This window comes from Glycine soja, chromosome 20 (assembly GCF_004193775.1).
Source record: "Glycine soja cultivar W05 chromosome 20, ASM419377v2, whole genome shotgun sequence".
In the NCBI taxonomy this organism is placed as follows: Eukaryota; Viridiplantae; Streptophyta; class Magnoliopsida; order Fabales; family Fabaceae; genus Glycine; species Glycine soja.
In genome coordinates, this window is record NC_041021.1 from 40,838,699 (window position 1) to 40,864,782 (window position 26,084).

At 31.7% G+C, this 26,084-nt stretch overlaps 3 protein-coding genes across 3 annotated transcripts; 1 reads left to right on the forward strand and 2 right to left on the reverse strand.

Moving 5' to 3' along the window:
- Nucleotides 1-2,410: 2,410 nt before the first annotated feature.
- On the forward strand, nt 2,411-6,055 carry LOC114402938 (putative receptor-like protein kinase At4g00960). The gene is made up of 7 exons (XM_028365643.1): nt 2,411-3,238; nt 3,722-3,841; nt 4,183-4,325; nt 4,432-4,642; nt 4,767-5,004; nt 5,086-5,236; nt 5,381-6,055. The coding sequence occupies exons 1-7, from the start codon at nt 2,446-2,448 to the stop codon at nt 5,726-5,728; spliced, it is 2,004 nt and encodes a 667-aa protein (XP_028221444.1). The 5' UTR covers nt 2,411-2,445; the 3' UTR covers nt 5,729-6,055.
- A 3,779-nt stretch (nt 6,056-9,834) lies between these two features.
- LOC114402944 (cysteine-rich receptor-like protein kinase 29) lies at nt 9,835-13,566 on the reverse strand. The gene is made up of 7 exons (XM_028365651.1): nt 12,501-13,566; nt 12,101-12,217; nt 11,607-11,743; nt 11,292-11,502; nt 10,946-11,183; nt 10,519-10,669; nt 9,835-10,392 (listed from the first exon to the last, which is right to left on the reverse strand). Exons 1-7 carry the CDS (start codon nt 13,354-13,356, stop codon nt 10,129-10,131), a joined length of 1,974 nt encoding a protein of 657 aa, XP_028221452.1. The 5' UTR covers nt 13,357-13,566; the 3' UTR covers nt 9,835-10,128.
- A 1,402-nt stretch (nt 13,567-14,968) lies between these two features.
- LOC114402925 (cysteine-rich receptor-like protein kinase 10) lies at nt 14,969-19,262 on the reverse strand. Its single transcript, XM_028365623.1, has 7 exons — nt 18,288-19,262; nt 17,596-17,721; nt 16,672-16,829; nt 16,370-16,580; nt 15,984-16,221; nt 15,688-15,841; nt 14,969-15,534 (listed from the first exon to the last, which is right to left on the reverse strand). The coding sequence occupies exons 1-7, from the start codon at nt 19,150-19,152 to the stop codon at nt 15,178-15,180; spliced, it is 2,109 nt and encodes a 702-aa protein (XP_028221424.1). The 5' UTR covers nt 19,153-19,262; the 3' UTR covers nt 14,969-15,177.
- Nucleotides 19,263-26,084: the final 6,822 nt, after the last annotated feature.

Sequence of the window (26,084 nt, forward strand, 5' to 3'; positions counted from 1 at the left end):
AGATGCAATAAGGGTGGTACAAAATTCAATTGCGCGCAAGATGCAATAAGAGGTGCAAGATGCAATATAGGAAGAAATCACAACAATTTGTAACAACAAGCAAAGATGTTTTATAACTGTGAAATTTGACTTAATTTGATAGTTAAATTTGGTTAAGAATGATGACAATGTCTTTATTTTATTGTTGTTTTTAATGAAATAATAAAAAATTAATATCTTTGTTATTTTTTATTAGCAAAAGTTAAAAGAAGAAGATTTCAAGTGTTTTGGAAGAAAAATTGAAAGAATTGGACAGTCCGATTAACACACAAGACAATCACAAAGTAGAGTTAGCTGAAGCGTAATTCTAGAATACCATCTTAGAAGGTAAGTTTGGGTCTAACTTAATCCCAAAAACAAGCTCAAGGGATAAGAGTTGCTCTTCACTTATATATTCTGATGTGAGATTTTTTTTAACCGATGTGTGACTTAGATTATTTCTAACACTTACCAATGAGTTAACAAATATCGATAAATTATGTAATAATGAAAAGGAGACAACAAACAAAGGAAAGTTGCATTGAGGAAATAATAGGCAATAATCATGATTATTGCTTTCTTTCAGAGAGGGAACTGAAGTGATTAATTTGCTGAGTAAAATTGTGTTGTTGGTACATTTATAAGCTAACTTTGTTTGGCACGTACCTTGTATGAAACGAAACTTTTACCATTTAATTCACTGAAGAGGTCACATTCACATATATGCAAACTGTAAAATTGAGTTTGGCACTGCCTTGTGTGTCCTAAATGCTTTGAATTTTTCTTTTTAACACGAGAGAAAATGCTTTGAAGTTTCAATAACATCTCTTCATTATGCTTTGTAATTAGTATTTATCAATTTATAAAGTTATCTGAATTCATCGCTGTATGCGTTAGAAGACCCTGTCAAATACAGGCGTAATTTGACTCGATCCCACCAAAAGCTTGGCTCATAAGTCATAACTCAACGTGAAACGACCCCCTTCCTCTGTCGTTTGTCTTAAATTGCTGGCATGGACAATTCCTTCTTAGGGCCACCAGCTCAGCCCACTTACCCATCTGACCTTTAATGTGATCCCCATCGTCAAATTTAAATAATAATATATCAAAAAATTAAAAATAAAATATAAGATGATAAAGAAAAAAACAATGTATTAAAATATATAATACATTAAAATAAATCCTTTCAAACATTTAGAAATATTCAAATTTAACATTAAAAATTAATAAATAAATTAATAGTTTATAAATTGCGTATTTTTACAAAAGAGAAAAAAATATAAAGTTTACACATATAAATTAAAAGAGGGAGAAAAAAGAATAATGATAATGATACGTATAAGAAACATACCATGCACGAAACATACCATCCACGAAAGTACGAAAGCTTAAATAATTTTTTCTTTCCTGATTTTCCTTAAACCCGTCTCTTATCTTTTATTTTTCTATTTAATTGTTAACCAATCACATAAGTGGAATTAGTGTTTCGTGTTTATTGTATAGCATTACCGAAAGTTTATAGACTAATTATCAAATTGATGAATCTTCAAAAATTTTACATTATTACATTTTCTTGCCTTTTTAAGAATTTGAATTAATAATAAACACGAGGAGAAATATTTTAAATAACTAGAAATTTTTTATTTTTAAAAGGTTTAAATATATTTTAAATCTTTTAAATTTTAATAATTTTTTTAGTCTTTAAGAAAATAAATATTTATTAGTCCTTCAAATTTTTGAAAAATTAATATTAGTCCCTTTTAATGGTGTCATAGAGATTTTTCACCATAAAAAATGTTTTTCTTAATTTAATTTATTTAAAAATAATTCACGACACTTTAAAATCATCTGTAAAAAATCGTTATAATTCCGCATTCATATTTTTATTTTTTCTTTAAAACCCTCGGTATGTAAAAATAAGTCACCAAACCATAGTCAAATATTTTTTATGTTTTAAAATTAGCAGAAATAACTTTTCAAAAAATAAATTAAAAAAAATTGATTGTTAAAAAATTGTTATAATAAAAAGAGACTAAAAGTAATTTTTTTAAAAACATGAGAGACTAATAAAAATATTTTTTCAAGGATTAAAAAAATAATTATTTAAATTTAAAATACTAAAAATATATTTAAAAGCTTAAAAAATTATAATGAGAGGGAATCAGGAATTTTATGATTTTTCTCTTTCCGTGTATGCATGGGCATGAACGCTGTCCATGAGCCATTTTCGTGGGGAAAAAAAAAAAGCGTAGAGAAAACTTTCCTATGACCTTTCTTATCGTTTGAATAGTAGAAGAGTTTGTAGTCAATCAAACGCGTCATTCTGCAGCCAATCATACTACACCCTTCCCCGAAGAGGAAAGCTCCTTCATTATGTTTATATGTAAAGATGTTTCACTCTTTGGATTGTGTCACTTCTGAATTTCAATGGCTGCAGTTTCTTTTAGACTCCTTTCCTTTCTTTGTTGTCTCTCCATTATAATCATATCACAGGCCAGCGCCCAGACAAACTGTGATAACGACAAAGGCAACTACACAATCAATAGCACCTACCACAGCAATCTCAACACTCTCTTATCCAATTTCTCTTCCCACACAGATATCTACTATGGTTTCTACAATTTCTCGTATGGCCAAGACCCAGACAAAGTATACGCCATTGGGCTCTGCAGAGGCGATCAAAACCCGGATCAGTGCCTCAAATGCCTCAATGAGTCCAGAGTCTCTCTGGCAGATGAATGTCCAAACCAGAAAGAGGCAATTAATTGGAGAGGAGAGTGCATGCTACGCTACTCTAACCGCTCCATATTTGGCCGAATGGAAAATCAACCTACGTCTCGAATCGTTTACCTGAAGAATGTAACGGGCTCAGTGGATGAATTCAATGATGTGCTGGAGAGCTTGATGAGGAATTTATCAAGCACGGCAGCATCAGGTGACTCTCGTCGTAAGTATGCTACAGGCAGCAAACCTGCTCCAGATTTTCAAACCACATACGGTTATACACAGTGCACGCCTGATTTGTCATCCGAAGATTGCACTACGTGCTTGGGTGAAGCTATTTCAGATATCCCAAATTATTTTAATGGCAAGGCTGGTGGCAACGTTTTAAAACCCAGTTGTAGAATTAGATTCGACCCCTACTCCTACTATGGACCAACATTGAAATTAGACCCAGATGCATCACCAACTATGACCAACAACACTTCTTCTTCACAAGGTATTTGTCACCTTTTTCTCAAACTGCTTACACCTTAATAATTACAATAGAGCCACCCAACAGAACCCCAAAGTTAACTTTATTTGAACGTTTTCCTCTTTGTCAAGTGTTCTTTTGCCTATTCATTTGTTGAAAGGAAAGCAAGGTGCTTGTGAACTTAGCTTTTATGGAGGCTCTTTCATTTTAATTTATTTTACGTTTTATAAAAAAATCTTCTATAAATGCTTACAGACTAGTTTATTCAAACAAACCCATTTATTTAACTGTTGGAAAAATTTCAAGGTTAAAGTACTTCACTTTGATCTCTATAGTTGTTTCCATTTTTAAGTTTTAGCCCGAAGATGAGAACAAAGTTAGGTTTTGGCCAGAAGATTAGTTTTTATATAAAGACTGGAATTTAAAATGGAGACAACTATAGAGAGAAAGTGAATAGTTAAACCTTATTAATCTTAATCTGTGGACTTAGAATTCTGATTTGTGCAGGGAAGGGCAACACATCACGAATTATCATTGCCATAGTAGTTCCAGTTGCTAGTGTTGTTTTGGTGCTCATTCTTTTCTGCATCTATCTTAGAGCGAGGAAGTCAAGAAAACAAAATGAAAGTAAGTCTAAGGTTCTAAACATGGATATATTATCACTTTTTATAAAATAATTTTAGAAAAAATAGTCTTATAATTTAAAGGGTCGGTAGTGTAACATAAATCATAACTGAACTCTTTTAACGAGATACAATTTATTTTGCAGACAATAATAAATAAATGTTTCAAAAGTTCAAAGCATGCTTTACTCAATCACTTCTAGCAAAGAATAAGATACAGGGAAACCAATTTAGCCTCTTTCTTCTGCTATTTTTATTGCGAAATTATGTCAATATATCTCTCAATATTATCTTTTATTGCTCGCATCTAAATGACTAACAAATTTCACCCGGGTCCCTATGAAGGTGAAAAAAGAGAAGATAATAATGAAGATGAAATTACATTTGCTGAGTCATTGCAATTCGACTTTGACACTATACGAGTTGCTACAAATGAATTTGCTGATTGTAATAAAATTGGACAAGGCGGGTTTGGAGCTGTTTACAGAGTAAGATGACACTTTTCATTCAGATAAATCTAACCTCTTCATCAAAACATGGTGTATTAAGATACTATATTTGACAGTGATATATATATATATATATATTTTTCAGGGTCAGCTTTCCAACGGACAAGAGATTGCAGTAAAAAGGTTGTCAAGGGATTCTGGGCAAGGAGATATGGAATTTAAGAATGAAGTGCTTTTAGTGGCCAAGCTTCAACACAGAAATTTAGTTAGGCTACTTGGGTTCTGTCTGGAAGGAACAGAAAGACTTCTTGTCTATGAATTTGTTCCTAATAAAAGCCTTGATTACTTCATATTTGGTAAGCTCGAATATCTGCATAATTACTCTAACTCTTACCTTAATTGTGGTTCAAGACATACTGACCACTAATTAAAATTGCTTTAAAACTCATTTGGCGTTGTGTATCATGCATGTATATATAGATCCAATAAAGAAAGCACAATTGGATTGGCAAAGGCGTTACAAAATCATTGGAGGTATTGCTCGAGGTCTTCTCTACCTCCATGAAGATTCTAGACTGCGTATTATACATCGTGACCTCAAAGCAAGCAACATTCTCTTGGATGAAGAGATGCATCCTAAGATATCTGATTTTGGGATGGCAAGATTGGTTCACATGGATCAGACTCAGGAAAATACAAGTAGAATTGTTGGAACCTAGTAAGTATGAGAACATACTATTACTTATTTATGATTAATTAAATTTATGATTAATTAAACTTGCCTGTGATTTGCATGCAGTGGATATATGGCACCTGAGTATGCAATATATGGTCAATTTTCAGCAAAATCAGATGTTTTTAGTTTTGGTGTACTGGTTCTTGAGATAATAAGTGGCCATAAAAACAGTGGTGTTCGACGTGGGGAGAATGTGGAGGATCTATTGTGCTTTGTAAGTCTTTCTTTTCTTGTCATGTTATCTTCCTTTTCCTTATCATTAGAATAATAGGATTAGAAAGCCATTTCTTCCTTCACATTACTATGCAGATGAAATCTGTGAAGTAACTAACATCTGCAATTGAACAAATTTGTGCAGGCATGGCGAAACTGGAGGGATGGAACAACTACCAACATTGTAGATCCCACATTAACTGACGGTTTGCGAAATGAAATAATGAGATGTATCCACATTGGGTTATTATGTGTTCAAGAAAATGTGGCTGCCAGACCAACCATGGCTTCTGTTGCACTCATGCTTAATAGCTATTCTCTAACTCTACCGGTGCCTTCAGAACCAGCATTTGTTGGGGATGGTAGAACTAGAAGCCTTCCAGACATGCAATCCTCATCAGAGCATAATTCAAGGCAAACAATTGAATCAGCAAATCAATCAGCTCACAATTCGGTAAATGAGGCTTCAATTACTGAGCTATATCCTCGCTAAATTTTGGTGAGACAATGAGATGAGTGGTAGTCATTTGCATGTTTGATTAAAAAAAACAATATCAATTCGTGAAGTAAAAAACAATAGTGGTCTCTTGGAACTGGCCTAGATTGTTGGTGTCATGTCTTGGTGGATGGCCTATCTTTTTTGTTTTTTTTTTTTTTTTCTGAGGAGCTCCTTAGGTAGACTTTCTTTTTAATTATAGATTTTTATCCCTTGGTGTTATTATAATAAAGTAATGTTATTTCCACAATTCACATTAAATTTTTATGAGATATACTTTTGAGTTTATTTTTTTGGGTACATAAAGATTTTAAATAGGGTATTTATTAACTCATAACTTATTTACAGGTGTATCAAACTGTAATGAGTAATAAAGTAAAATAAAAATATGAATGTCGAGTTCATCTAAACTTTATTTGTATTTATATTGGTGTATTTTTAATTTTTAAACAATTAATAATTGATTTAAAGAGTTGTGGAAAAGACTGTAAAATAAATTAACAAAATTAAACGAATTATTTAAAATAAACAAAAGCAAAAGAAATAAATACTTTGGGGATTATGATGCAAATGTTGATTCAGAATACAAATATGTTGGAGAAATAAATCGTTAACTGATAACTATGGAGAATCTTAAGCTAGAAGACTTTAGAACACAATATTCTGACATATGACATTTGGATATGAGTTTCTCTGTATTATTTACATCATATTTTAAACATGTTATTTTATGTTACTCTGTTGCTTGACTTGTTTTCTCTTGGGAAAAAAAAATTGGATGACATTATTTTGGACTGAAGATATTTTGATACTCTTATATGATAAATTTTTAATTAGGTGATTAACACGAATGTGAATATTTTAGTCACATTAATTCTTTTATGTTTAAAATAAAATCATTTTAATTAATTATGTATTTTCATGTATGACATTTATATAAATATGTATGTCAGAATAGAGAGTGTCCTAACCGGTTCTAATGCCTCAAATCGAAAATCAAACCGAATTGTTCGGTTTAGTAAATAAAAAAATTCAAAGACACAATTTTAATCATTTATTGGTTTTTTTAGATTGGTTTTCGGTTATTTTTTTAGATCAGTTTGGTTCTAAACACCCTTAGTTCCCAAGGGTTCATGAAGGCTGAAGAGGCCTCAAGGCTCAAAGAGCGTGCTTTCATATATACTTATAAATTACGTACAATATGATCCTTGCATCTAAAGTAAAAAATTGAACTTACATATTTTTGGAATATGAACTTATTCCTTACAAATTGGATTGGATCCACCTTTGTTGGTTATACTTTTTGAGCTTAAATTACATGTATCTAATTATATTTGAATTAATTTTAGTTAAAAGTAACTTCAATTTGAAATAATTTATGTTTTTAAAAAATTATTTTAAGAGTAATATTAAGAGAAAATTTAATACAAACATTCAAGTTAATAAATTTTTTTAGTAAAGTGTACTTTCAAAATTAAAATCAATTTTACTTAAAGTGTGGTTTGCAAATACTTGTGTTTCTCTGTCGGTGTGCTTAAATTGCTCGCCTGGCGGCTTGGGCAATTGTTTCTTGGGCCATCGGCTTAGCCCACTTACCAATCTGACCTTGAACGTGATTGTCGTCAAAAACCACTTCATCAAATTAACAACTTATCAATTTTACTTTTTCTGAGTTTACTGAAATCAAATAGAACTGGCGATTGTTTCTCAAAATAACAACTTGTCTATTGTAAAACTCTTTTGAGTTTCCTCGTATCACACTTTTCATCAGTCGTGACAATGCAAATTTATTTTGTTTTTTTAATTACGTCAAAATTTAATTTAACCAATTTAAAATTAAAAATAAGTATACTTTTACTCAATTTAATTAGATATAATAGTATTTACTTGATCGCGTTATTGAATTAGGGCATGTGAGATAGTTGAAAACATATGATGGTGGATTGTGATATTATGAGATGAGAAATTGTGAATGATTTTTTGTTGTGAATAAGTGTGTGATTAACTCTTGATGTAACATTATTTTTGTGTTGTACGTTATGAATTGTATAATAATCCGACCAGTGTTATCTTGAGAAAAGTGTTAATGCACAGTGTTAAAGAGAAAGTGTAGATTTCCTATTTAGGAATCAGTGTTAAATTGTAGCGCAATATATTGTATATGTGTTAAAACACGAGTGTGAGGTCGTGAATATTGTATAATTCACGAGCAGTGTCTGTGTGCTAAAATGATTTTAGGGGTTGGACTTGAATCAGGAGGGAGAGGCCCTGACGGACTCTTCGGAGTGTAGGCCTTGGGGTCACCGGGTTTGAGTGCTCCTTTAAGCCTATGTTGATCTCATATGGTTGGAGTATTCTCGCAAAACATCATGACCCTGATTGGTCTCCCTATGATCTTACTTAGTGAGAGTGACCTGACAAACCCATTGTGTGGTGTGTCTTGTTATGTACTCCTGAGTGCCTCAGGGTGATTTTTCACTGACATGATACCACCTTGCATATAGGTTTGAGTCTTAGCATAACTGTTGCATACGCTTGCTAATTGTTTATTATGAAATTAATGTATTATTGTGTCTTGATCGGAATGTGTGATTCTTGTGTAATGTGATTGATGATTGAAAGGTGAATTTTGAATGATAAAGTGGTAGAATTATGTGAGTTATATTTAAGTAAGTGTTATTTTGTTTATATGATAGGTATATCTAGTTGTCTTGTTTCTCTATTAGCTAGGAATGTGATAACTCACTCCCTGTGTGTTGTTTGTGTTTGGATTCTGTGATTATCTTGAACTTTGTGTTCGAGGGAGCATATGACTAGGTGAAGTGCTCTAAGGAACCTTATGCTGAAGGACGTCGGGACACAATGTCCTAATAGGATGTGACAGTGAGACATAAGTTTTATATTAATTGTATGATGCTAGTCTATTTTGTTTTATCTCACCGATTTAACAAAATATTTTTGTAAACTTTGATGGTCTTATTTTGAGCCAAATATGTTTTAATAAATTTTAATTGATAATAATGAAGTGAATGTGAACTTTTTACTTGTGTGAATTTAGTTACCAATATTTTTATATATATGACGAGGTAAAAAGTGTCACAGATAGCAATGAAATGGGGCAGGGATTTCTATTTCATGTGTTTTATTATTTGTCTAAAATTATTATGTGTTGTGGAACTTTTTTTGAATTGCAGAGGAAAAAGGAGATCGAATTTACTTTTGGTTTGTTAGCTGTCATCTTTCCCCAATAGAATCTAGGATCAAATTGATGCAAGACAATGGAATATTCTGGCTGGCCTGCTTTGAGAAACTTCTGAAGAGTTGGCTAAAGTTCTATCATGCTAAAGTGAAGATTGCTAAAAACCAAATGCTATTCAAGTACATAACTTGGGTGAGAGGGAACGATTGTTAGTTTTTCAGCCCAGACCATCCATCAATCATGCGCTAAGAATTACAAGGCACATGATTGCTACATGAAGGATGCGAATGCTTTAATAATGACATTCGAAGCTTTAGAAATTATCTGTTTGCCCGAATTGGAGAGCAACCACCAAGTACCCCGCTAACCACGTCACAGTTGAAGAAGCATGCACGGTGCAGCTCTGTGTATCAGACTATTGCACCCAAATCTTTCTACTTGGGAGTTGGGAGGTGATGGCCAACAACATTAAATATAGCTCTGAGATAGATGGTAATCTGCAGGCACACCTTAATTGGAAAATTATGTTATGATGCAGGCAGTCTAGGTTACTCTGATGTAAAGTTACAAAAATTGAAAATGAATTCGTTTATATTGATCATGTTGTAAAAGAACTCCAAAAGACCAAGGAGAAGGAAGAAAGGAGGAGACAGGTTTTCAGCTCCTTGATCACCCGAGAACTAAAAATATGAAAATAAACTGAATTTTTATCAAATCCGAACTAAACTAAACTGGATTTTTATGGCTTTTATGGTTTAATTTGACTTTTTATTATTTTTTAAAACTTTTCAAACAACGTGTGCTTCCATTGTTCAGACATTAATTTGCACGAAAAGATCGAAGTGGTTCAATATAAACGGTTTGTGTCATCGTTTCGATCCTGTGACAGAATAAATGCAACGGCTATTCATAAATACAGATTTGAACATCAATATTAAAGACCAGATGAAGGTCATGTCGCTGGCTTCAATCTCAGTTTAAACAAAGGATGTGTTGTGTATTTAAACAAGACATTGCACGATCAAATTACATGAGTTCCAATAGTTGTATTTTGGTTTAAGAGCGGAAGCATAGATGATAAATGAATATCATCCTCCTAATTAACTAGAATCTACCGAGCGTACTGCTTATTTATTGAAGCCTCATTTTCTGATTCTTGAGCTGATTTAATTATCGATTCACTTGATCCTGTTTCCCTTCAGTTGTATTCCCATGACTGCATGTCTGGAAGACTTTCAGTTCTACTGTTCATATAAAATGCAGGTTTGGCGGGAATGGGGAGACTTAGAGAATAGCTATTTAGCATGAGCATAATGGTAGCCATGGTTGGTCTGTCCGCTAAATTTTCTTGAACACAAAGTAAACCAATATGGATGCATCTCATCATTTCATTTCGTGAATTGTTGTTTAATGATGGATCTACAATATTTATAGCTGTCCCCTCCTTCCAACTTCTCCATGCCTGCAAAACTTTGTTATTAGGTCATGGGTTCCATTTTTATGTTAATGTTCTGGAACATGTAATCGTCTAACCCATACTTTTAAATGGCAAAGAAGAAAAAATAGTTAGTGCCAAAGGAAGACTTACGAAACTTAGTAGATCCTCAACATTCTCCCCATGATGAATGCCACTGTTATTTTGGCCGCTTAAAATCTCAAGAACTAGTACACCAAAACTGAAGACATCTGATTTCACTGAAAATTGTCCATGCATTGCATATTCTGGTGCCATATATCCACTACATGCCAATATGGTTAGAATTATTAGTTTCGTTCTGTTTCAGTTGCTACTTGCTACTGCCAATGACAAAGCTATAGTTCTGAATTCCTGTGACTGTAAAAGTTGTTTTATGCTATCACTCGGTCATAGAAAGGGGAACGATTCTAACAATTATTTAAGAGTTAAGACTCAAGCTCTTTGAATAATCTACTAATACATGATTTGGTGGAAATTTATGCTAGATTGAAATAAAACTCTTAAAAAATAATAGCCTATAGCATATTCTAATACTTACTAGGTTCCAACAATTCTACTTGTATTTGCTTGAGTTTGATCCACTAAAACCAGTCTTGCCATGCCAAAATCTGCTATTTTCGGACTCATCTCTTCGTCTAAGAGAATGTTGCTTGCTTTGAGATCACGATGTATAATACGCAGTCGAGAATCTTCATGGAGGTATAGAAGGCCTCGAGCTATACCTCTAATGATTTTGTAGCGACTTTTCCAATCCAATTGTGCTTTCATGTTTGGATCTGCATATACATCCATCAGTTTTAACGCTGTGTGAATAGTTAGGCTTTGTCTTGAACCACAAGTGAAATATAGAGAAGCAGTCTAAATATGCAGTCATTCAGACGTACCAAATATGAAATAATCAAGGCTTTTATTAGGAACATATTCATAGACAAGTAGCCTTTCATTTCCTTCCAAGCAGAAACCAAGTAGCCTAACTAAATTTCGGTGCTGAAGCTTGGCCACTAAAAGCACCTCATTCTTAAATTCTGTATCTCCTTGGCCAGAATCTCTTGACAACCTTTTAACTGCAATCATCTGCCCATTAGAGAGCCTACCCTGAAAATGGATCTCGGTCAGCTATGGCAAATATTTTGCTAACTGGTGGTATAGCATATTTTGAATTTTGATGATGTGTATCTGAATTGGACAGAGTTACTTACCCTGTAAACAGCTCCAAATCCACCTTGTCCAAGTTTATTAGAATCAGAGAAGTCTTCTGAAGCAACTTGTATTGTGTTGAAGTTAAATTGCAATGACTCGGCAATTTTAATTTCATCCTCAACTTCATCTTCTTTAACTTCACATAGGAAGCAAATTTAAACTATTTAGTACTTCAAATATGATATAACTGAAATTGAATATTGGGAGGTATAATTTCCTGAAACCATAACATAAAGTGTATACTACTCCCAATTTCTTACCTTCCTGGCCGTGACTTACTCGTACTAGGAATTATTAAAAACACTTCATGTTTTGTCAGTTTAATAGATTGTATGTAGTTCAATTATTACTTATAGGGAAGAATTACTCTAAATTATGATACATCATATATACTTTTTCTACAGAGATTTTTCTCTATATTTATATTTCTCTGAAACCATGGAGGAAGAAGTTGGAAATAAAAAGGTCACAGTAAATTGATAGTTGGACTTGCCTACAAGATTTTTCCTAGCCTTCCTCCTCCTTAAATAGAGGCAGAGACAAATGAGCAAAACGACAACAACAGTTGGCACAACTATGGAGATGACAATAACTATTGTGTTGCCACTTTCTGCAAAAACAAGAATCCTATTCTGGGTTAAACATTTCAAGGATTAAGGATAATAAAATATCAAAAAGTCTAATGATTAATTACAGAGAAAATAGACAACATACATATATAAGCACCTCTAATACACTGGCAATAATTTTACCTGAATAGAATGAATAAGGAAAACAAAACTCCACAAAGAGGAAAATGATCAAAGTAGATCATAAAGTCATGTTGAGGTTTCAGTTTGTGAAGCTCAACTGTAGTTATTACACTATAGACAATGAAGTATATTGAGAAGTACCTTCTGTTTCTGGGGAAATGTCGGCGAAAGGAGGTGATGCTGGCCATGATGGTGGTATCTCTGGGTCCAACATAATCGTCTGGTTGTAGAAGCGGTAGTTTTGAAATCTAATATTACAACTGGGTCCAACAGCTCCACCACAGTTCGTTATATTACAACAATATGGGATTTGTGAGATAGTCCAATCCAAGCAGTCATTGCATTGTATCTCAGACAAATCAGGGGTGCACTGCACAAGACCATATATGGTTTCAAAATTTCCAGTAGTTACATTATCCGTAGCATACTTACGACGAGAGTCACCCGATGCAGCTACACCTTTGAGGTTCCTCATTAAGTTCGCAAGCACTTGCTTGAACTCATCCCCGTACATTACATTGGATAAGTTCCGCAAACAAGTACAAGGTTGAACTTCCGGATTGCCAAATATTGTGCGGTTCGAGTAGCGCAACATGCATTTTCTATGTTGTATAATTGCCTCTTTCTGGTTTGGACAATCCTGCGTGAGATTGCTTCTGGCATAGTTGAGGCAACTGCGGCACTCATCTGGCGCCAGATCTCCCCTGCAGAGTCCAATGACGTTGACTCTGTCTGGGCTTTGACCATGTGAGAAGTTGTAGAAACCGTAATTAATTTCTGTGTTGGAAGAGAGAGTGGATAAAAGGGTGTTCAGATTGGTGTTATAGGTGCTATTTGCTGTGTAATTTCCGACCTCGCTGTAATCACAGGTTACGCTTAAGGCACTGACTTGAGATATTAATATTACAAATAGAAAGAAAAGAAGCATGGAAGAAACACCAGGCATCCTGATCGTCCTCTCGATTATCAGAATATTGGAAGCTATAGGTACGATCATGAATGGCCAAAGGGTGCTGTCACTTTATAAATGTTATGATCGCAGGGAATTTAGCTAGCTTACGAGGGCCAGCACCTCCAGCATAGAAGGAAGAAACATAGCAGAATTTGAGGTGAGGAAATTCAAACTTTTTTTATTGATTCTTGCTTGTTATTCACAGTATATTTATAAGCTTCCTAGTAACATAATGATTTCTAGGAACATTACAGTTAACCAAATTTGTTAAATGAGTCAGTCGTTGAGGTAAGCAGGTTTTCTCACCTTCCTTTTGGGCTTTTCTTCTTTCAGCACCTCAGGTTTTGCAATTTCTACTCCTATTGCTGCCTTTTTGTTGTCATTTCTTCTGTGTTCCTATTCAACTTAATTTTTAAATAATTTTTTTCACAGTAAAAAGATGAGAAAGGACAAATGTTGACTTACTTTGGATAGTTTTGTGGCGTCTTCGTCTTCTCACTCCTAAATAATTGTACATAAGGGCCAGGAGTACGACTATCACAATGATGGTTCGTGATGGGTTCCTCTTTTCTGGAAATAAAAATAAAAAATAGACCCAAGTTGATTTTTTTTAATAACAAAATCTAAGTTGATGATTTGAGATTACGAGACATTTTGATAAGTCTAAACAGGCCATAGATGATGATATAGCGAAGGAATAAAAACATTAAAATTAGAAAACCTAATAAAATATCCAGTAGTATAATTAATTACTTGTAACTTGTAAACCTTATATTGTAGGGATAAAGTGAAATGAAATAATGTGATAGAGAATAACAAAAGAGATAATTAAGAAGAAGAAATAAGGTAATAATTAAATAAAATGAAAGAGAAAGTGAATTTTTGTTAAGTATTAGTAGCTATAGTTTTCAAACCTTTTTATCCCATGATTAAATTTATTGAGTTAAATATTTATGTGGTGATAACATGATTATATTATAAATTATCATTTAAATTGTTTTAAAATAATTATTTTAAAAATTAATAAATTTATTATATATGATTAAATATTATGTGCATTATCCTTTTTCTCAAGTTTATTTGTTTGTGCCTAAGTGCATTCCAGTGGGCGTGGTAACCTGATCAGTGGCAGGCTCAAAGAAGAGGTAGGTCTCATATCTAACAGAACAGCTTGGCCCTAGATATTGACCAATGACCACCCATCTTTCCATCACAAAATGTCGAAATATCTGACAAAGCACTCTGCATGCATTCAGTACAGTTTTGTTTCGCACTGAAGCAGACCATATATTGTGTAGCGTAGCATGCACGGGTCAAACCATGCAATCGCCTCTTTCTGTGGTGGCCACCGCGGACTACTTCTCCAGCCAGCGACGGCAGTTATCTGGCGTGGCGACCTTTTCTGTGTTGGATATTTTATTAATCAAATAGAACTGGCGATTGTTTCTCAAAATAACAACTTGTCTATTTTAAATCTCTTTTGAGTTTCCTCGTATCACAATTTTCATCATTCGCGACAATGTAAATTTATTTTTTGTTTTTTTAATTACGTCACAATTTAATTTAACCAATTTAAAATTAAAAATAAGTATACTTTTACTCGATTTAATTAGATATAATAGTATTTACTTGATCGGGTTATTGAATAAGGGCATGCGATTAAAAATAAGTATATACTTTTACTAAATTTTGTCTGTTCGATTTTAGAACAAGAATCATATTACAAAATAACCAGGGAAGGTGGAGCGGCTTGTCAACTCCAAAGGAAGAAGTTTCAATAATTAAAATCTTGTTTCCAGAATCATTCATACCCTTTTTGCCCAAAGCGCTTTAAAAGTAAATTTGATAAAATAAATAAATAAATATCTAACGAGGATATGGCTCAGTGGTTGGAGTCTTAACTATTGATGATCCTTGAGCATATTGACTTCCTGAATCACTTGATCTTGTTACCTCTGAATATTGCTCACTGCCAGACAACATAATCATAGGCAAAGAACTTTTACGGCGCATTAAAAACGCAGGTTCAGAAGGTTCAGCAAGTGGGAAAGAGCTGCTATGAAGCATTAATAAAACGGTATTCATAGTTGGTCTATCAGCTATATCTTCCTGTACACACAGTAATCCAATGTGAATACATCTCCTTATTTCATCCCAAGAATAATCCTTTAATGTGGGATCTACAATATTTGAAACTGTCCCTCCCCTCCAATTGTTCCATGCCTGCAAAAAAATTGCTCGATTGAAAATAAAACAATTATAATGGAATTTCTTAAATGTTGAAAATTTAATCTGTTGAACTATAAGCTTCCGAACCTCAAATAAACAGGGAAATTAATTAACTAATAGTGAAAAGGTATCATATACCACACTTACAAAGCTTAATAAATCCTGTGCGTTTTCTTCGCTATCACGAATCTGACTGTTTCTTTGGCCGCATACTATTTCCAGAATCATAACGCCAAAACTAAAGACATCTGACTTGATAGAAAACTGTCCATGTTTAATGTATTCAGGAGCCATATATCCACTGTATATCACAATAATCAAACATAATTGGATAAGAAATGTTACTTCATCATTCATGTTTCACCTATTGGCTTTTATTCTAAACAAAATTACTTATTGGAAATATGAAATATCTCTATTAGCTCAAGTGTTTTTATACTTACAAGGTCCCAACAATTGTAGTTGTACTGGCTTCAGTTTGATTGATCTCAAATAATCTTGCCATGCCAAAATCTGATATTTTAGGATTCAATTCTCCATCTAACAAAATGTTACTTGTTTTCAGATCACGATGAACAACGTTTAATCGTGAATCTTCATGAAGATAAAGAAGACCTCGAGCAATGCCTCTTATGATTTTGTAGCGTATCTCCCAATTCAAATTTACACGTTTGTTTGGATCTACATAAATACCCAGGCTAACATATGACATACACAGTCTTTCACAATTTAAATGAGTTACATCTTTTTGGCTTCTAAAAAAATGTTCAAAATAACTCTTTATTTCATCAAAGTGAAGGTAAAATTAAAGCAAAAATTTGTAACGTACCAAATATGAAATAATCAAGGCTTTTATTGGGAACGAACTCATATATCAATAACCTTTCTCTTCTTGCAAAACAAAATCCAAGTAGTCTAACTAAGTTTCGGTGCTGAAGCCTCCCTGTTAGCAAAATTTCATTCTTAAATTCTGTTTCTCCTTGGTTAGAATTGATAGACAATCTTTTAATTGCAATTTCTTGTCCATCAGAAAGCGTACCCTAAATACAATATTTCAAAGTTTAGTCCATATGTAATTCTCAAAATATTATCAAGATATGTGTGATTCCATGAAAAGATAAATCTTAATACCTTATAAACAATTCCAAATCCACCTTGGCCAAGCTTATTTGCGTCAGAGAAGTCATTTGTTGCAAATTTGATGGTTGCAAAGTCAAATTGCAACAACTGATCATCTGTTTTAATGTCATTAGCAAGTTCCCCTTCATCATCATCACCTTCACCTTCATCTGTGGCATGAGTTATCACAAATATGTGTTAAGTATTAACCTAATTACCAGGTATAATATATAAGAAGAATTTTTAGCTTTTTTAAAAAAAAAGAAAGAAACACCTTATTATGATCATGCGTTTATGATGTGATAAAAAGAAAAAAAATAAAAAGAAATAATTAATGAAATATTTAAAATAAATTGATGTTCAAATATCATTACATATAGTATTATGACACTATAGGAAAAGAGAAAAAGATAAATATTGATGAAATATTTATAAAATAGAGGTGTCCATTTTGTCAGCACTCTTTCATGTACTAAAGAAATTGGATATCTAGAAAAATAAATATCTCTATTCTCTCACAAATTTAACGTCTAAAAGTAAGACAAAAGTCCACACCTGTTATATGTTCTCTCTCATGACTAACCTCTGTTTCCTTTATCTTTCAACCTACTATTTTTCATCTATCTCTCTCAGCTCTCACAGACACACTCCTTTTGCCTCCATATATACTTCCATGAAACAATAGCGTTCATGTTTTAAAAATTATCGTTTTATAATCAACTGTCGTAAAAGTTAATTATTTAAGTTAGTATCTTTTTCTTTTTATTTTTCATTTACCACAACTTGTAATAATATATTTTGAAATTTTTTATCTTATATTGAATTAGAAATGTTTGAAAAAAATTCAAATAAAAAATAACATAAAAGAATATATTTATTAATTTTTAAATATTTTTTTCACAATAAAAAGATGAGAAAGGACAAATGTTGACTTACTTTGGATAGGTTTGTTGCGTCTTCGTCTTCTCGCTCCTAAATAATTGTACATAATGGCCAGGAGTACGATAACGACAACCATTGGCACGACTATCGCAATGATGGTTCGTGATGGGTTCCTCTTTTCTGGAAATAAAATCAAAAAGTAGACCCAAGTTGATTTTTTTTAATAACAAAATCCTAGTTGATGATTTGAGGTTACGAGATATTTTGACAAGTCTAAACAGGCGATAGATGATGATATAGCGAAGGAATAAAAATATTGAAATTCGAAAACCTAATAAAATAACCAGTAGTATAATTAATTACCTGTAACTTTTAAACCTTATATTGTAGGGATAAAGTGAAATGAAATAATGTGATAGAGAATAACAAAAGAGATAATTAAGAAGAAGAAATAAGGTAATAATTAAATAAAATGAAAGAGAAAAAGTGAATTTTTGTTAAGTACTAGTAGCTAGTTTTCAAACCTTTTTATCCCATGATTAAATTTATTGAGTTAAATATTTATGTGGTGATAAGATAAAATAATTTTATATTATTATTATATTATAAATTATCATTTAAATTATTTTTAAAATTAATAAATTTATTATATATGATAAATTATGATTAAATATTATATGCATTATCCTTTTTCTCAAATTTATTTGTTTGTGCCTATGTGCATAAAAAAGAGGACTGAAACAAACCTTCTCCAATGGGCGTGGTAACCTGATCAGTGGCAGGCTGTGGTGCTGGAGCTGGTGCATCGACTATGGGCTCAAAGAAGAGGTAGGTCTCATATCTAACAGAACAGCTTGGCCCTAGATATTGACCACCCATCTTTCCATCACAAAATGTCGAAATTTCTGACAAAGCACTCTGCAAGCATTCAGTACAGTTTTGTTTCGAAATATCAGGTGTGCACTGAAGTAGAGCATATATGGTGGTGTTGCTTGATTGAACTGGAGCATCTCCTTCCGCAAAGAACTCGCTATTGCGGCGGGAGCCACCGCCGTCCACCGTCATGTTACTCAACTTGCTCAACAAGTCGTCCACAGCTTGATCAAACTGTTCCAGCACCTTCGTCGACACGTTATTTGTGTTGCACAAGATGTTGTTAGGTTGAGTTACCATGACGCCAAATATTGAGTGGTTTGTGTAGCGTAGCATGCACGCGTCAAACCATGCAATGGCCTCTTTCTGTAATGGGCACCGCTCTCTGAGAAGGACCGCGGACTTATCCAGGCAGCGACGGCACTTATCTGGCTTAACATCTCCTCTGCAGAAACCGATGGCGTAAGCTTTGTTAGGGTTTTGGCCATACGAGAAATTGTAGTAGCCGTTGTCGATTTCTTCGTGGGAATACACTTTGGACAAGAGGGTATTCAGGTTGCTGCCGTAGACACCTGCAGGGGTGAAGTTTCCGAAGTGGTTGTTACATTCATGGTACACGAAATTTAGCTGATCCTGGGCTTCAGATTTGAGAATGGCAAGGAAAGAAATGAATGAAAACAGCATCATGGAAGGAACCGGGGACATTGTAGTGCTCCTCCTCCGGACTAGGTTGCCCATTGAAGTGTTCGTAAGGCAAGTAGCTAGAAGAAGAATATAATTTAGAATCTATAATAGTGGTGGTTAATGTGCAAGTAGTTAACAGGTATCATCAACTTGAGAATTGATAGTAACGTGATACATCAAACTACGGAGCAATAGAATATTCAAAAGCCGTCATCTTTGTTTTATTCAATAAGTGTTAGAGTATTTACAGGTAGGTATTATTAATTTATCTTACATGTGGGTGAGGGCATTTATATTATTACATAATGTTATCATTGTTGACGCTTACATTAAAAAATATTTTTGAAAAACGGAAGTATTAATTAATTAGCATAAAAACAATAAAAAACGTAAACAAAAAACATTTTAGTGTCGGTTTAACATTGGTTTTATTTAATAAAATTTATTTTGCTTTAAAAAAATCCAAGGTGATTAAAATAAGATATTTTATTCATAATATCAAATCAATTCTTTTATAAAAATAATATGCATGAATACTAATGAAAAAGTAACAAACACAATAGTAATTAATATGAAATGATGAATTAATCTAATTTGAATTGATTGGATAAGAAAATGTAAATTATTATAAATCTCTTAACATATCTTTGATTATTATAAAAAAAAATAATTAATATGATGTGATATTTGTTCAGAGCACTTGGAAAATGATTTTTAGACCCTTCTTACGTGTCTAAACAACAATTTGTTCAAAACTTTGCTATCTTTTGGTCAGTGATCACACATGGATCAGGCCAGGGTCAAAGTTTTTTTGGTCGATATGCAGACTAATCTACAATAAGTATAAGTAGTTGCTACTTGATGACTCAAGGTTAATTTAATATTTGTGAAAGTAGGATGAAACCATGAATTCTTCTTTGGCAATCTCCAGTAGTGGTTTCCATAAGAATTCTTAGAAATAAGAACTTATTTTATGAATTTGTATTATTGAAGTTTGCTACCGTGACAGTTTAAGTATAAAACCGCTGGTCTTATATTTAATAAAAATTGAGCTTTTATATAAGAATTAAAATTTCAACATTAATTAAAATATTATTTTTGCTTGTCAGAACTACGTAAATATAAAAACTAGTATTATAACATGTGCAGCATTACATAAAATAAATATTTATTTTATACTAAAAATTTATAATTTATAAAAAAAATATTTTTAATTATATAAATTATATTATACTAATATAAGTAACAAAAAACTTTTTTAATTCAAATATAAGTAAAATTTAATTACTTTAACTCTATGTTTCACTCTATGTAATAATACTAACTAAAAAAATCCTTTAATATCGAGATTCTATTTGCAATGATTCTTTTTTTATTCTTAATATTAAGTTTCAATAAACTACACTTTCAAAAAAGAGTTTATTTTTTAAATGTAAATAGTTAAATTAAATGATATTAATTACTACCTTTGTTTTATTATAATTATCGTCTTAGGTTATTTATATAAACAAAAAAAATTAATAAATAAATGAAAAAGAATATTAATTTTACAAAATCAACTCTATCATTGTTAATTCATTTTTAGTTGTGTTGTCTATATCTTTGATATTATAAGGGATATAAATAAAAACAAATAATTGTTACATTAAAAATTTAAAATATAATTTTTTTTGAATAATTTTTTTTCTCATATAAGGATTACTATGAGATAGAGGGAGTAACTTTCTTAGCATAAAAGTTAGTTAACTTTGCTTGTATGTAGGTCTAGGGGAGTAAACAAAATTTACAATAAATAAATATTTTTAAACATATAAATTACATTTAGATTTATGATAAATAAGTTATTGTGCGATATATTTTTATTTTTAATGATTGATAATTTTTTAAAAATATTGAAATCCAATTTAAAACTAAAAATGTTAAAAATGATCAACTAAAAGTGATAAAAAAATTAAATTGAAAAGGTCAATTGATATTAAAAGTGTAAGATCATATATTAATAAATGATCAATTTTGTCCATATACGTTTACACTTGTTGTCAATTTTGTTCATATATTATAAAAATGATTATATTAATCTATAATTTTATAAATGTACTCATAATTTAATTTTATCAAGTCTCAGTTAACGTTTTTTTTTTTTTACATGATACGTAAAAGACAACGTGATAAATCCACCAAAAGCAACACACTAAACCAAGTATGTGTCAATGTGTGAATCAAATTATCAATTAAACTATGGGTTTATTTTTTTTACTTTTATTGAATCACACAAAAAATTCACCATTCATTTATCCTCTTTCATTTTTATCAACTTCTTTAGAAGCCGTTGTCAATTTCTCTGTCAGAAAACATATTGGCCAAAAGGGCCTGCCGGTTTGCAGTAGGTTGCAGCAATAAATTTGTTACATTTATGGTATATGAATTCTAGCTGGCCCTGGGCAAGAGAAGGAAAAGAAAACTGCAGCAGCAGCATCATCATCAAAGGAATCATGGCCATTGTAGTGTTCCTCTGGACTAGGTTGTCCTTAAATTGAAGTGGTCGTAAGACAAAGTAGCTAGAGAAGGAAGAAATTGTGGCGATTAATGTGAAAGTAATAGGAACTAACTTGAAAGACTTAAACGTGATGCATCTTCCGACAATTAATTTCTTCGGGCAGTAATATTCAAGTATAAAAAAAAAGTGGTGTCTTTACTGTACCATAGCGTGTTTGGTTGGAATTTTGTACGTTTATATAACTTTACGGTTAGCACACCAATAAAGACTAACGATATATCAAGATTCATATATCATATTTTTTTTCTTTCATCAGTAAAAGTCATTGCAAGTAATAATTAAAATAGTTAAAGTTAAGTATCACTTTCAAAAAGAGTAAATGAGCATTTTGTTTGTTGAATGCAAAAATCAATGAGAATTTAATAATCTTTTAAAAAAATAAAAATATTATTAATTTATTCACTCAAAAATGTGTAAAAATGTAATATTTACATGTATAATTTAACAACAAATTAATTCACTTTAAAAAAATAACAAATCTATGCGGTCAAAGTGAAAGTTATGCACTATGCTTAAATCAAATTATCATTTGAAATATGTGTACTTTTTTTCAACTTTTATTTTGTCAAAAAAAAAAAATCATTCATTTATCCTCTTCCTTATCATTTTTTAGAGAAACTAAAATGTTGGCATTATGTTTGATTTGCTCCTTCCTACCTTTGCATCGCTGGTGGTGACTATGATGACACAATAGGTAGCAGATGGTGGCATTTAGGTTGTGACCTTTGTTTTGATTCATTTCTCCCTATGCATTGAAGATTGACCTGATCAATGATTGGATTGTCCATGACTTATGTAAAGTTTGTGGTGGATATAATCAATTTTAAAAGATATTTTTATTTGGTATTGGAAAAAGGATTTGAAGATGGTTTGATTCGGTTTGATAATAATAGGGTGTGTTAATTATGTGTATTGAACAAAATTTAAAGTTTATTGTTAATGTGCTTTTTTATACTCACAAGATTTTGCTTAGTTAAGCTTGTTCATACTCCATACTGTTATGCAGTGGGTATATGGCACCTAAGTATATGCAATGCATGGAATTTTTTTAGAAAAGTCGAATGTTTTTAGTTTTGGTGTAGTGATTATTCTTGAAGATAAGTGGCCAGGAAAATAGTGGCATTCGTCATGGAGAGAATATAGAGGATTTGCTTAGTTTTGTAAGTCATCCTTTTCTTTCCCTTTGCCTTCCTTGTTAGAATTTAAGTGTAAAATTAGAAAAACTTGCGTGTTAATCTATATTACTGCAGAAATGGAATCTAACTAACAATATATGTAACTGAGCAAATTCATGTACGCATGGCGAAGCTGGAGGAAGGGAACAGCTACAAATATTATAGATCCTGGACTGGGCTCCTCGAAAGTGTACTTTCATTCACTTTAGAGGGTAAAGTCACCTATTTAAACCTTTCATTATATTCAACGGTCCAAATCTTTTCACTTCAAAATTAGTATTAAAAAAATAAAAAAAGGATGCCATCAAAGTAAACAAGAAAAAACAATAAACTATTCCATGAATGAAAGCATTGCACGATCATTGTCTACGCTAATCACGTCTAAAAAACACGAGATCACCTACACCCTCTTTCTTGCAATCCTACTCTCGATATGTGTATCAAAACCCAAATGGCATATTCAATTAATATTCACGAGTGATTATAAAAAAGTTATTAATACAAGTGTTAACTAAAATTTTAGATTCAATTTTTGACTTAATCATAGAGTGACAACTAAGTATATTATTTTAGTTTAAAAATGGATTGACTTGATAGGAGGAAAATTACACCTCCTTAGCATACCAAAAAAAAATAAAATCGTGAATGATTATATATATAGGATGATAAATGTTTTATGACCTGGAATGATTACGACCAATTTGATAACATATTATAATCATGATAACATATTATAATCAATAGCATGTTATATATGTATATCTGTTTTTTAACAACTTTGCATAGCATACATTTATCACATATTTTATTTATCACATTCGCTAATTTGTATCAAGGGCACAAATTTTTCTTTAAAAATCTCGATCTTCGGCATTACATTACACCGAAGGGGTATTTGTACATTTATCAAGGGACCAATATATATATATATAAAGTAGCCAAAATCCCCATATTTCAACATCAAGATTTATAATCGTGAGAGATAAGGAATGATCAATATGATGATCATATATTATAAATAGTATGAAGACAATTAATTCATATGCCCAATTTGTTGTAACAAGGGTTGTTTTTGGTAAAGGGGCTTCAATTAATTAAATATTCAAGTCAAGAAAAATGTTATAACATCGTATCAAGAAGTAATTTAATTTATAGATATCCCAATTCGATTCAACCCAGAACATTTGATTGCAAAATCGGGGTTAACTATTGTGCCTTTTCTGGAACAAATACAGAGTAGTAAAGGAAAGAGATAAAAAAAATAAGGATATTGAGAGCAGAGTCACAAAAAAGATGATTCACTTGATCTTCTATTATTTATTTATTTATTTTTTATCGAAACATGATCTCTTGTTAGTCCTTTTTTTTTCTTTTTCAGACGTGACCTTCATATAAGAATGTAAATGCCGATGGTGCAATGCTTTCACTCATGAATATAGCTTTTTGTTGTTTTTACTTTTATTTATTAAGGGATATTTATGAATATTATATTTGTATTATTTTTTCTTGTATTTAATATTATTGTTTGTGGTTTGATCACCAATTTATACGGTAAGTTCTAGGTGTAGGGTTAGGAAATATTATTTTCTAATAGAACTCAAAATAGTATCTAAATAAAGTGATCGTTAGGAATAAGTTGATATTTGTTTAACCTGTTATATATCTTTATTTTTAATGCAATTTACTATTTTAGCTTTATAAAAAAATTTGAGAGATAAAATAGATGCATGTGTAAATTAAAATAATTGTAAATAGAGAAACATTATTAACATTACATCAAAAGGATAACTCTAATAGACTTAGTTTTTAATATTCTCATTTTTTGAATTTACTTGTATAATATTATTGGGTTCTCTAATCTTTATGTCTTTTAATTTAAATTATTGTTTAATTTAATTTTCTGTCAATTTAAATTATTGTTTTTCTTATAATTTTTTTAAGTCAATTTTTTTTTAACTTCTTTTATTAATAAAATATTCAAATACAAACAAAATATTGATAAATTTCACACTTAGAACTTTTATTTTAACTTTAATACTTAAAAAGAATTGGTGCAGTTAGCCATTGACACTTCACTTCAATTAACGAGAGAGTAGTGGCGGTCAGATGTATCCTATGTTTGCCCCATTAGCACATCTCTATTTAGTAAAAAATGTGAAGCTTTGTTTTGGTTACGTTTACTTGATGCTGCTTCTGTGCGTCAAATTAATGATAAATAAAATTTATGACGAAGCACCTACTCAATTTACAAGGTGGACCCTTTGATTTGCATATATAAGAGATTTGCTCTACAATTACAAAGTATTTAAGTCGAGTACACGAAGATGGTTCGTTAAAATATAAATGCATAGCTGTGTATTGAAGTCAGAAGCAAGAATATATGATCTTCCAAGGATTATTTTTGTTTGTTTGGGTAGAAAGGAGGGCTTAAGGGACCCAAGAAAGAGCAGAACTACATCAAAACCAATCTAGGCAATCCCAGTGTTCTTATTCTGCGCATCCAACCTACGCTATCTTCACTACTTGCTTCTCTTTTCTCTCCTTCCATAAACTCCTCATGACCAACTTGTTTAGTAAGAAAACACGAACTCTGAGAAACTCTCTGCAGCCTCCATAGTGGCAACAATAGAGTTCCAAAGTCCAACTTTGATCCAGCTCAACTCTAGCCCTACATCCTCACATCATCTTCCACATCCTACTGATCCAATAACTCCTCAAGTAGTGGCTTATTCCACAACACCCCTCTTCGCTGTTTATAACATGGTTGACCACAAGATAACAATCATCATGAGGGGTAGTAGTATGATCCCTGAGTCGTTTATCGCCTCACACCCTGACCATACTGCCACTCCCAACCCTCCATCTACAACCCTTCCTTACCAACGCCTAAGAACTCCAAATACTTCTCGATCCAGGATAAACAATTAAAATAATCTAATGTTAAAATAATGAATAAAACATTATTTAAGCATTAGTCGTTTGAATAAAGTTATCAGAATGGGATGGTAATATGGTATGATTAGAAGATCATTATGTTTCTTAAATATATGAATAAAAACTATGGAAGGGCTTGTATTTAGAGAAATTAATTTATCTTAGCCAAAGAATATACCGTGAAAGAAAAAAAATTATTTAAGAAGAATTTAATTAAGTTATTTAATCCAGCCAACACTTTGTCCTTAAGTTTGTCTTCTTCTACGGCTTGTAGATTCAAAATATGATTAGTTTTCTTTTTTTAATCTTTTTTATCATTT

Bases quoted from the DNA above. Each gene is read 5' to 3' on its own strand.
- LOC114402938 (XM_028365643.1), top strand. From the start codon at position 2,446: ATGGCTGCAGTTTCTTTTAGACTCCTTTCCTTTCTTTGTTGTCTCTCC. The intron at 4,326-4,431 runs GTAAGATGACAC...TATATTTTTCAG, and splicing joins GGTTTGGAGCTGTTTACAGA to GGTCAGCTTTCCAACGGACA. The intron at 4,643-4,766 runs GTAAGCTCGAAT...ATGTATATATAG, and splicing joins CCTTGATTACTTCATATTTG to ATCCAATAAAGAAAGCACAA.
- LOC114402944 (XM_028365651.1), bottom strand. From the start codon at position 13,356: ATGATCGTACCTATAGCTTCCAATATTCTGATAATCGAGAGGACGATC. The intron at 12,218-12,500 runs GTACTTCTCAAT...TTGTTTTTGCAG, and splicing joins CATTTCCCCAGAAACAGAAG to AAAGTGGCAACACAATAGTT. The intron at 11,184-11,291 runs GTACGTCTGAAT...ATGTATATGCAG, and splicing joins CCTTGATTATTTCATATTTG to ATCCAAACATGAAAGCACAA.
- LOC114402925 (XM_028365623.1), bottom strand. From the start codon at position 19,152: ATGGGCAACCTAGTCCGGAGGAGGAGCACTACAATGTCCCCGGTTCCT. The intron at 16,222-16,369 runs GTACGTTACAAA...GTATTTATGTAG, and splicing joins CCTTGATTATTTCATATTTG to ATCCAAACAAACGTGTAAAT. The intron at 15,842-15,983 runs GTAAGTATAAAA...TGTGATATACAG, and splicing joins ACTACAATTGTTGGGACCTT to TGGATATATGGCTCCTGAAT.